General features: G+C 35.4%; 1 protein-coding gene across 7 annotated transcripts in view; it reads right to left on the bottom strand.

Annotated features, from left to right (window-relative positions):
- LOC131610167 (uncharacterized) overlaps positions 1–5,125 on the bottom strand; it is a 9,906-nt gene extending 4,781 nt beyond the window's left edge. For 2 of the 7 annotated variants that reach the window (XR_009286412.1, XM_058882050.1), the window contains exons 1-10: positions 4,937–5,124; positions 4,264–4,381; positions 3,455–3,595; positions 3,098–3,162; positions 2,731–2,814; positions 2,589–2,651; positions 2,247–2,378; positions 1,954–2,154; positions 1,248–1,367; positions 416–465 (exon numbers count right to left, since the gene is read on the bottom strand). Coding sequence is in view for 6 of the 7 variants with exons in the window: in XM_058882050.1 (XP_058738033.1) it covers positions 416–465; positions 1,248–1,367; positions 1,954–2,154; positions 2,247–2,378; positions 2,589–2,651; positions 2,731–2,814; positions 3,098–3,162; positions 3,455–3,595; positions 4,264–4,381; positions 4,937–4,951 (989 nt within the window). In the remaining variant the exon portion in view is untranslated. Of the gene's footprint in view, positions 1–415; positions 466–1,247; positions 1,368–1,953; positions 2,155–2,246; positions 2,379–2,588; positions 2,652–2,730; positions 2,815–3,097; positions 3,163–3,446; positions 3,596–4,263; positions 4,382–4,936 lie in introns of those variants that run through there. The other 5 variants (XM_058882044.1, XM_058882047.1, XM_058882045.1 and 2 more) reach the window with 5 other exon arrangements.
- Between the last annotated feature and the right edge of the window lie 7,138 nt (positions 5,126–12,263).

The raw sequence follows: 12,263 nt of genomic DNA, 5'->3' as shown, positions 1-12,263 counted from the left end.
ATACACTCGAGAGAAATCTGAAATGTGAACAAAGAACTTGCACCATTTTAATCTACGCAAAGTTCTTGCAAATCCAGTTCTGGTAGTTTTGATGCAATTAAAATGCCAGCACTCCTCTATCCTATCCTTTGAGACCTGCTAAATTTTTGCCAAGCCGTTTTACAAAAGCTATTGCTAAACAAAATTAACTAACAGCACAAGATGCTCTTTTACAATGAATGATTGGAGCAAATTTGCAATTGAACAGTTAAAATAAAGCTGGCAGTTTAGAACACATTATGGGTCTTATTACTTATTTAAGAAATGATAGAAAAAAAGGGAAGTCTTCTCTCAGCAATAACTAAGTTCATCATGAAGTTAGGTATAATTGACAATGCTATAAAAATCAAAATAATCAGATTTGGTAAGTTTGGACCTGTTAAGAGAAACAGGGTGTGATCCCGGAAAGTACAAAACTCCTCTTCCCTGAAAAGAAATAATATCAAATTAGTGTAGCAAAAGAGAATGCAACCAACTTTTAGTATAAAAAAATAATTATTACGTATCATGTAATAGTTGGCTTCAAGCCTATTTTTCGATTTTATAGAGATGCAGCAAATGCAACCCCTTACCCCAGATATGAATAACATTACTTTTAGTAATACTCGAAGGCAATATTAGAGAAAGGGAGTAGAGAAATATTACAGCAGGGGATACAAAATAATTATAAAAAGAAAGAAGAAGCAGAAGGCTCTAAAATCTGTACTTACTCAAAAGTTTCCCCTCTGGTTGGGACAAACTTCAATTTATATGTTATACATACAGATTAAAGTGACTAATACATGAAAAAAGTACGAATTTTCAGAAATCTTTAGAAAAGAAATTAGAAAGACATACATGCCAATAGTGAATATTAAAGAGACAAAAATAAGTGACAAATGGTTTTGAGTACAATTACCAACACCACCGATGTGTTAAAATATCATATTTTAAATATTTTAAAAATAGGTGGAAGGTTTTATTTAAAATTGACTTCACTTCGAGCATATTAAGTGTTAGCAAATTAAATCCAAGTATATTAAGAAAAAAAATACAATTTACTAGATGAATATTCAACAAAAATAAAAGTATGGCAAGTTTAATGATTCCCTTATATAACAGCTCTTCATTCCATACTTGAGTATGAGTACTAGATTATTCAAAATACAATGAGTTTAAGTCATTTTGAAGACATATGCAGAAATCAACAAAAACCCATAAATACCCACCCCTTTGCCCAACTTAAGCAGTTGATAACAAAGTTCTTGCATTGTACGTAGCTGGTTGGAAGGAATGGGATCTCCCAAAATATCATCATTTGTCAATACTCCATTTCTCACGATATTCTCCTAGAATATCAAACCAAACATAAGGAAAATATACAACTTCGAGAAAAAATTGAAGGGATTTAATGTTTTTTATAATTTCAACAAAGTAAGCTAACTGGTGCAAAAAACAATTAAGTGGTGCGAAGAAAGCAATTTGATATTAATATGACAACACATTAATCTCGTACTCAGTCATCCACAAAACTGCATATCAGACTACGAGCAACACAGGGCAAATTATTTACACAAAAAGGCCATCAAGGAAGACTACAAAAATTTATTTTCTGTGACAATATAGGAAATATAATAACTTAATCATAAGTTTACTCTTCGGCTGCGACATACTTGTTTCGGGATGGGAGATTAACTAGTGTTCAAAATTCTCCATCAAAGAAAATAAAAAGTTATGCTATAATAATACATCAGAGTAAAGCTAGAAAGACAGAAAGATGCAGAGTGAGGCAGTTGTATTTACAGGCTATATCAAACGCTATTGAATAAAAAAATTAAAAAAAAATGACTAAACTGGCAAAATCACGTGCATGCAAACTGCAACCATATCTTCTGAGAAGATAACCAAGATATGTAAACAAAAATGTGCATGTACCTGCTGCAAAATGTCTGCATGATTGTCTGTAGCTGAGACAGACACACCATGAACGTCAGGGTCAGGGAGGCTCTTCCATTCTGGAGTTTGTGGACAAACAAGACTTTCAGGCTTCTTTTCATTAAAAAACATGTACAAGGTATCAATGTAATCCTGTTTGTAAATTCCTGGGGGACGTGCCTGTGCAAATTTACTTATTGCCTGGAAGGTAACAGCATAAATATGCACAAATAAATTAATAGAATGAAATGGCTTTTGAGAGAAACGCGTGAACAATTTATAATTTTACTCACCTCAGTGACAGATAGTGATTCTGTACGCACAAGAAAATGAACAATCATATAGCCTGTACGATTATGCCCATGAGTGCAGTGTACAAGTATATATTTCTTTGAGTTTGAACTTCGAGAGCAAAAATCCAGAACCTAAAAAAAATGTAACCGGTATAAATCATAAAACCTCAAGTGAGTTATCATGAACTGTACCATCACTCCTAGGAAAGCTAACAATAGGAAGCAGAAAAAATAGAAATCTTTTACTATCAAACTGTGAGCATTAATTAAAAAAAGTGAATAGAAGTAAAGTAACACCCAAGAACTGCAAGTTGACACATGAATACTACAAATAGAAGCTACCTCATTGCAAAACTTTTGTACAGACTCATCATCAGGTACAGAATCTCTTCCTTGGCATCTTATCTGCCACAAGCAAGTTAAAACTATAAATTCAATTGCAATTGATGCTTCAAAAACAATAGCATAAAATATCATATAATACCTTGACATGGCCAATCCCTTCTTTTGTCCAATCTGATAATGGATAGAAACGAGTAGTATTTGTCAGATCAATCACTAAACCAAGCTGCAAATTTAATAGAGTTGAGCTTAAAATGCTGGGTGCAACAAAATTATATGCATGAATTAAAAGACAAAAAATAGTCAGACAAGTTATGCACAGGACATGATGTAAAACAATAGTACAAAAAGTTACTCCTATATTGCTTAAAGTCTTCCTTTTAATATGTGAATCTTTAGGGCAGCTACTCATATGAGGTAACAGGTAGAACATGTAAAAGCCTCCCTGGGTTGCAAATTTGGCTTTATCTGTATTTATTAACAAGCAAAAATGAAATCTAAACACTTACTATCGTATCCTTCACGCTTTTTATGTCTTTATACTCAAATCCTAAATTGGAAATCAAGTGGTGCTCTGTCAATAAAACTTCCTTTAGAACACCAAATTTGCGCAAAGCCCATGAACAAAAAGTTTCTTTAAATGTTAAGAAATAAAACTATCAAATAGAAGCATGCTTAAAAATTACATTTTTTAAGCATGTTTAACAAAACAATTCTATGAAAGAACTTAAATAATATCAACGGGTCATGCACACCAAAATCCTACTATTATCTCCCTTTATGTTCCTAGAAACATGTACTTAACTTCCCAAAGCAGAACATATTTAACAGTATATCAATGGCATCTGGTAAACTCACTTCTCTACCTAAAGCTCTCTGTTGAAGAATTGCTTGCTTGGGGGTATATTTTTTATTTGGAATGTAATCATTGAAGGATTCGCCAAGTGGAACCTTTGAAGGGATTATGCAACCTAGTTCCTGCCCGTGTGCTGGGCAGTCTAACCAACCTGTAATCAAGATTAACTAAACATAAAAAATAAAATAAAATAACTGGAAAGAGAAAGCGTAACATTATAGTGATGAACATTGATATAACTTACAACCATAAAGAGCAAGAAAGAATAAGTTTTCAACAATTGAAATAGTGTGCAAAAACTTGGATATGAAAATAACAAACAGGAAAACGAGGCATATGTGTCATTACAAAAATAAAATGATTAAATAGTTAAAGAAAAATGTCATCATCTGTCAATAAGGACTTGCCATGTACTCAACTTGAAAAATTCCAAGCAAAATAATACTAAATAGAAACAAGGTAAATCGGTTCAAAATAACAGCAACGGTCATACCTATATATTGCAATACCAGAATATAGTTAAGAATCTCACAAAATAACTCATTTGGATTCAACAATCGGGATATATAACATACTCACTCAATCGCAGAAGGAGAAAAAACCTCCCAATGCTAATGGTAACCTACAGCTTCATTTATTTACATGGATTCCTTAATTTTTTTCGTGTAAATTCTAAAAGGAAAGAAAATCGCAACTTTCTTACAGAACAATGAGATTTAAAGAACAATGTTTTATCTCAATTCTTGACACTACAAAACAATTTGAAAGATTCAGTAACCAAATCCTCGATTCTATTACATAAAATAAAATAAAACCCACCAGGAGGAAGTGCATTCCTATCATACGGTGCAGAATTCATATTATAAGATCTCCGCTCTTGCCCTCGATCCATCTGAGGGAGCTTTCTTTTTAAATCTCTACGTGCATCTTCACCATTCTGATGCATAAATAAACAACTCAAAATAAGAAACAACACAGAAGCTACCATAACAAAAAAAAATCAGAAGACACTAAATTCATCAAGAATACTATTAAAAGAACTTGAACATGAATAACCGACGAGCAATATTTATGTTCCTAGCAAAAATGCACACACTTTTGCATAGCAAGTAAGCATCATCGAAGTTCGTTTTGATTAGTCTATTAATGATTGAAAATTGAAAATCCAATACAGGCAAGTAAATTTTCACTTTTTTACTTTAGTTCACAGTAGTTCTACTAGTTAGAACACTGAAGTTTTGAATATGGAAATGAATTATGGAACCTAAATTTTGAAACAAATTTCTGAATCAAATTAGAGTATGATACACAAAATGGATCCAATCAATGCTAATTAAACAATATGAGCGAGTAAATTTTAATATTATTATGTAGATTTACAGTTACTAGTGATGAATCGTGATGTTTGGTTAACCTAGATTTAAGTTACGACGAGTAAGAAAAGCAAGAAGGAAAAAGTATGAATTGCGGTTTTGAAAAGGGAGGAATCTACCATTTGATAGCTCATTGGAGGATTGAGAGTGGAGCGGGGAAGAATGGGAATGGGATTAGGGTTTTGGTTTCAATGGGGTAAGAATAAGAATAATCGATTTTGAAGTTGGAAAAAGGATCTGTTATGTTATGTCTTATTCTACGCCACCACGCATATACGATACGAGTCTTCTCCTTCTTTCAGGAACCGACATAGCCGCATTCTGCTTTATCTCTTTTCATTTTTCATTTTTTCATTTTTTTTAACTAAAATTTAATTTTCATTTTCTTTTAAAACACATGAGACCAACCTTGTTTTACTACCTTGAGACAGCTCGACTAAGAACAAATTTAATGAAAATTTTTTAATCTATCCCATGTATCTCTCACGTACTATTAAATTGACAAAAATGTCCTCTAATTTTCGTAGATGCATCTTCGGAAGTATTTTTTTTTGTTTAATTTTGTTTTGTTCCAAAGATGCATATACAAAAGCTTCTGTGGATGCATCTATAGAAGCATTTGACGTTATAACTCGCGTCAGACATTTCTCCTCCCTCATTCTTCACATTCAAACATCCAAACTCTCTCGACCACAAATATCAAACTTCTAATTTCTTTCTCCCGAGTTCGGCTGACATTGTCAATATTAAGTATCAACACATTCCATCAAATTCAAAATTCTATTTAATCGGTAAGTTTTTGACTTTTAGAGTTATTTTAGAGTATTTGTAAAATCGTATTAGAATTCGATATTTAGGTGTAGAAATGATTGGATAGTTATAGAAATATTTTTAGAGGTATTTTTGATGTTTAAAACGTATGATCAAGCCACAAAAATCAAGTTTTTAAGTGATTGAACAGTGAACTTCCGCCATTGTTGAGTTTCTCAATTTCAGAAACTTCCGTAGATGCATCTACGAAAGAAATGAACGTTAGCGCATTCTGTATATGCATCTACGGAAGCACCACAGTTTTTTGAAACTAAGTTACTTTCGTAGATGCATCTACGGAAGAGTAATTTTTTGTTTTTCTTTTCTTGTTTATTTATAAATACACAGTATCTAACTGGAGGTTGTTTGTATCATAATGAATACATTATGGCCCACGGTTCGGATAGGGATATACATGAGAGGACTGCACATCACGCATTCGTGCGGCGTGAACGGGTGCGTGTAGTAGCTCAGGTCATTGATGGAGCTGCCGTTGCAGCAAATGCATCTGATACACCCGCTCTAGCCGGGCCTTCTCCAACCGTTACACTCGCTCCATCGGGGCCTTCTCCAACTGTTACATTTGACATTCCTTCCCCATCTACTACTACACCTCGGAGGTCTCGGATGATGTTGATGCTAAGGGTTCCTCACAGATGCCACCCCCGCAGACGTCGTCAGGGCACTTCTTCTACTTCTACTTCTGTGCCACTGGAGCTTCACGGGGATCAGCCGGTGCTGGAGCCTGTTTATTACCCTGGGGCCACGTAGACGCATCCATGTTGACTGGGTATGCAGATCATGCAGCCAGGCGTATCTGGGAGGGAGATGTAAGTTTTCTTTGGTAATTACTTATTAATTTGTTTTCTTCAGTTTCTGACTTAGATTATTAATAATTGTTTTTATTTTTTAAAAATTTGAGGAGAGGGATCCCCAGAGGTTTTACAACCACGCCCGGAAGATTGTCAGTCATCCTGACCAATCGTGGTTCCAGGATGTACTATCAGCTTCTGGCTTGGGGACATCTGTCAGGTCGACTACGTGACGATACATAACGGGATGTTAATGACATTTGCAAAGAGATGACATTTGGAGACTTCCTCATTTCATCTTCCTCACGATGAGATTACCATCACACTTGATGATGTGGCATGCCTCTTGCATCTACCTATCAGGGGTATCCCTCCTTGATCACGGTAGACTGACGAAGCAGGAAACGATGGAGATTCTAATTGTGGAGTTAGGGGCTGATCCTGTTGACGTGCTTGATGAGATGGAGAGGACCCGCGTGGCGCACATGAGGTTTTCCTTCTTGCAGTGGAGATATGATGAGGCGCTGAGTGCGGCACATGAGGCTTCTAGTGACGAGGTAGAGGCGGATATACACAGAGAGCATGCGCTGAGATGTTACTTCCTATATTTGACAGGCACTCAGCTCTTTGTGGACACGAGCTCGGCGTACACAAACGTCGTCTACCTCAGGTACTTATTGGATACAACATGTATCCGATAGTACAATTGGGGAGCGGTTGTACTGGCGTACAACAACTACAGACCCATAGAGGGATACCTGTGGAAGGCAAGGACAGTGGCAGGCAGTTGTACACTTTTGGTGGTAACAATCTTATACCCTTCTACTTATTATATATTTGTGATACTGCATTAAAATAGCCGTGTCTTTTTTGGACTTGGATACTACAGCACTTCTCAGACATTGTTGGCTGGGGAAAGGTGCCTACCTACATGGCAGCATCATGTTGTGCGCTAGTGCATTCACCCCTCAGAAGAAACCAGGTGTCGGATCCTTATAGGCGCGGACTTGATCGCATGGCTGACGAGGACGTCAAATATGACTGTTATGCTTATCACCCCAAGACGGTTCCATTTGATAAGATAGCACTATACTCTCAATGGTCGGTCGTCAGCTCGACCATTATTGTACGTTATCTTTTGGAGCGCGTCATGCGTTAGTTTGACTACACACATAAGATACCTCGTGACCCTATTGTCTCCGCTCCTATCACAATGACTCTTCAGCAGTTAAATGAGGTCTTTTGTAAACTAGGAGCACCACATGGTTCCTGCGATAGCATAGCATGCCTGGAGTTGTGCCAAGGGGAACATCACCTGGTACTACAGAGTAGGGGTGGCAAAACGGGCCCGCCCCGCGGAGAAAGCCTGTTTTACCCGCACTTTTCGCGGGGCGGTGCAAGGTTTTAGGCCCACTCTCTTTAATGTGTCTGCCCCGCCCCGCCCCGTTTTTTGTGGGCTTTTGCGGGCATTTATTTTTCATAGAATTTTACTATTTTTAGGCATAAAAAGCCGAATGCCTGCGGGCTTTCCCCGCCCCGCCTTCACTTTTTTGCGGGGCGGGTCAAGGTTTTAGACCCACACTCTTAAAAAAGCCCGCCACGCTCTGCCCCGTTTTTTCGCGGGCTTTTGCGGGGCGGGCCTAAACAGGGCGGACATGCCCGTTTGCCACCCCTACTGCAGAGTGTCACACCCGTACATGCTTCCCATTGAACTTGGAGATTCGCCTAGACCAGCTCACGAGGAGATTCTGCAAACTCATTCGGCTGAGTTGGACCGCACATGATCTTCTTCCCCATCATCGTCAGATAGCTGACACGGACCTGGAAGTCATTGCAGATGGTTTATTCCCCGAGGTCGAGAGTCTGAGCAGAGGCGTGTGGTGGATGTTATAATTAGGCTGGCACAAGAGGTATTTTTGTACCGTAGACATCGTGGCAAGACTGGTGGAGCACTTGACCCTAGAGCCACCAGAGGGCGTGGTGGACGCAAAGGCAGAGGCGGGGCCAAAGGCAGAGGAGAAGCGCAAGATGATGTCTGACATACACAGTAGGGATGGCTGTTGTTTTTTTTATGTATGTATTTTTATTTCGTTTATGTATGTTATTTTGATGATGTATTTAATATTATGACCGACATTATTTATACAATGTTTTTTTTGTCTACCTACTATTGTCTTTAAAATGCATTATTTTAAATTGAGTTTTGGAGTGAAATGAACATGATTTGAAAATATAGTAGTCTGTTCCGTATGTGCATCTACAGAACACTCTGTTTTCATCACGTTCCGTAGGTGCATCTACGAACGGATTGCTTAACTGAAATAAGGTGAATTTAACTACCTAAACTATGTTTTTTAACGGTTTCGTAGATGCATCTACGGAAGGAATCATGTTTTTTTTCAAAATAAGGGTATTTCCAGATGTGCATCTACGGAAGTAGAGGGCAAATGTGAAATTTCGCGTGGTGTTTAAAAGATCCATGGAATATATTGAAAAATTATCAATTTAATATAGTACTTACGTTTTAATAAATCATTATTGAATGAGAACAACGATTTAGTGAAATAACATTATTGTAGAGTCCAATTTCCTCGATTCTCATATAATAATGATTCAATCTTTATAATTTATAATATGTTTGAATAAATAGTATGAAGTGTAAATGAGTAATAAATAATAAAATTTTATTGTTTAGATTTGTAAATAATGAATGAGTGATAAATAATAAAATTTTATTGTTTAGATCTGTAAATAATGATTGCAGTAGACTGGAACATGGAAATAAATTTTTTATCTCATTTTTTTTTAATTTCTAATTTTTTGCTCCATTTAATTTAGGTTATGTTTAGATTGATAAAATTAAGCAATGAGATGAAATAGAACAATATAAAGTTATGTTAAATTGTTTGGATTGGTTATAAAATGATGGAATTGAGACGAACATGATAGAATACAGTTCATTTCATTCCATCATTTTCTTTCATTTTTTATACTCTCTTTTTTGGACGAAAGAATTTATAAAACCAATGTTTGTGATGTTCTTTATGAATGATTCTTTTTGTTGTCAAAATCATAAAACACACATTCACCAGCTACATTCTCTTTGTTTAACATGATATTCCAACAAAGCTTTAATGTTTCTCAATCATGAAGCAACAAAGTAAGCTCGAACAATAGCATAGACCAGAAAAATTAATCAAGTTTATTAGCATAATATTCTTTTTTGATGTAACGTCACTTTTCGTTCAAGGAATTTATCCCATACATGAATGTTTGATTTGCTAAGTTTTGAACCATAACTAATACTAAATTTTAGTGTCAAGAAATATGCTTAATTTGTTTAAGCTTAACTTGAACAATCGCAGTTTATCTACCTATGTATGATAATGTTTTGATTTTGAATTAGAATGACAATTTCGCATCATTGTTCAAGGTTAAGACATGATTGTAGTTTTTCTTTCCTATTTTGCTACTAAACTTGATGTACTGCAACATATGTGAACATTATAGTACTAGGAAAGAAAAACTAAAAAAGTGTAACGAGAGTGGTGAGGGAGACTGGGAGATGTGTTAGAGTTTGACCTAACTCATCATTACAAAACCGGTTAAAACTGGTTTGTAGGGTGAGAATTGCCTCCACTTATAAGGACATGTTCGGGCTATATATTGTCCGATGTGGGACTCTTAACAGACCCCCAGGACTAGACTACCAGAACGTGGATATAAATGGTGGGTGACCCGATAGAGAAAACCATAATAGGTGGCCCACCGGATCTTAGACGAGGCTCTTGATACCATATTAAGAAGTGTGGTTAGGCCTAACTCAACCCTACAAAAACGGCTTGTAGGGTGGGAATTGCCCCCACTTATAAAGACATGTTCAGACCATATATTATTCGATGTGGGACTCTTAATAAGATGCAGAGTGATACATGTCGTGGTAAAGCAATTAATTTATTTTGCCAATAACTCTACAAATAGTTAAGTTTTGAGAATGGAGCCAATTGAAGAAATGTATATATTTTGAATTACGATCACAACAAAGAGAGAGAGAAAGTTAAGTGTATAGATATTAATTATGCATTTATGTTGTGTCTTATAAAATGTATGATTTAACTTATATTTCATATATTCATTTACATGTCCTCGTCATTATTAAAAGTGGTAAATTATAGTAGATCAGTTGTTGATGGTGTTGGAAAGGGGCATCTTCAATAAATAAAGAAGAATTGGAAGCAACATGTTATGGTATATGAACATTTACTTACTTTTGTATATAATCTTAATAAATGTTATTGCTTGTCTTGTGTGTGCATGAAAGAAGATACCCTGGAGTTTCTAAATATTTTTATAACATAAAGCGTTCTTTGGATACTCCTATTTTACCAATTCTAACACACGCATGTTTGTGATTTCTACCTCCAAAATCGTAGTACCATTCTTGTATTAGTCATTGGCAGATTTTCTGACCCCAATTTTCTTTGTTGTTATTAGGTGAAGGATCCTTTGACAAATCCATATCCTTTAACCGACCATCTCTGCAACGAAAGTCTTAACATCTGTAGGTGTTAGCATGGTTAGGACGGACAAAATATTAGACATCTATCTTTCATGCAAGAAATAAGTCTAGGTAGAGAGACATTGTCACATTGTCTCCGACAAGAACATTTGGTATATAAATTAAATGTAATTGAGTGGTAAATAATTATTATTTTTTGTATAGAATGAGACTTTAATTCCGCCCCGCTCTATTACACCTCGTTCGGTTCTATTCTATTTTGAGTCGCTCCGTTAATCCTGCAACATCCAAGTATAGTCTAAGGGTGTATGCAATATAATGAGACATTTTAAATAAAATATTCAAACAATGGAGTCATATATGTATTATATTCTGCTGTACTTCATTCCACTTTGTTGTGCTTTATTTCGTTTCACTTTATAATATTCCATCAATCTAAACATAACCTTAAATCATGATAATAGAGATAAGAGAGCGGAGAAGAGGTTAAGGTTTGAAAGTGCATAGTTACTAGAAGAGTCTTATGAGGATATGACCAAAAGTGTTAGAAACACTAATAACAACTTTAACAACAACTCAGAACAAGTAAGGAACCGTGTTATGACTTGTAAAATTCATATTGTGAGTAGCATTCAAAAACATAAAAGAAAGATTGTGGAAATATTGAATGGAATTCAAAATTGTATCAAAATGAGAAATATCATTATGGAACCACCTGGTTGGAAAATAACATTAAATTGGACATATTCAAAATCATCCAACAAGCTGAATTAGCATGGTTTCAAAGATCTCGAATAAGGTGGCTAATTGATGGTAGTAGAAACACTCGTATCATGTACAGGTTGTTCATAAAGAAGTAGAAAAAATAAAATTACAATGCTAAGGAGAAAATCATATTTTAACTTCCTGGAGCCCCACTCCTTCAAACACCAACATTATATTTGACATTAAGGAGAGAATCATATTTTCTTATTTAGTTCTCTTAATATTATGAGCTTACAAATCATCTTTAGCTGGATTTTTTTGGTTTGCATTTTCAAATCCTAACGGAGGAAGGCTCATTTGCAAATCCTTGCAAGAAAGATGCGCCTTTTGGTGGATTTTATCAATCTCTTATTTATAAAGAGTGATTATTTATCCTTATTCACTTCTTATGCGACAAGAATACTAGCGCTAACTGACTTGTTAAATTGAGAGTCTCGTTTGTTCAGATATAAAAAAGAGTTTCTCTTTTATCATTCTCTTTTACTTAATATCTGCTTGTCCGATTTTATGGGAATTTATTTTAATTTTTTGGAAAAAAAA

This window comes from Vicia villosa, linkage group LG6 (genome assembly GCF_029867415.1).
Source record: "Vicia villosa cultivar HV-30 ecotype Madison, WI linkage group LG6, Vvil1.0, whole genome shotgun sequence".
Taxonomy (NCBI): domain Eukaryota; kingdom Viridiplantae; phylum Streptophyta; class Magnoliopsida; order Fabales; family Fabaceae; genus Vicia; species Vicia villosa.
Note: the sequence above shows the minus strand (reverse complement) of the source record. Positions and strands in the feature narration are given on the sequence as shown.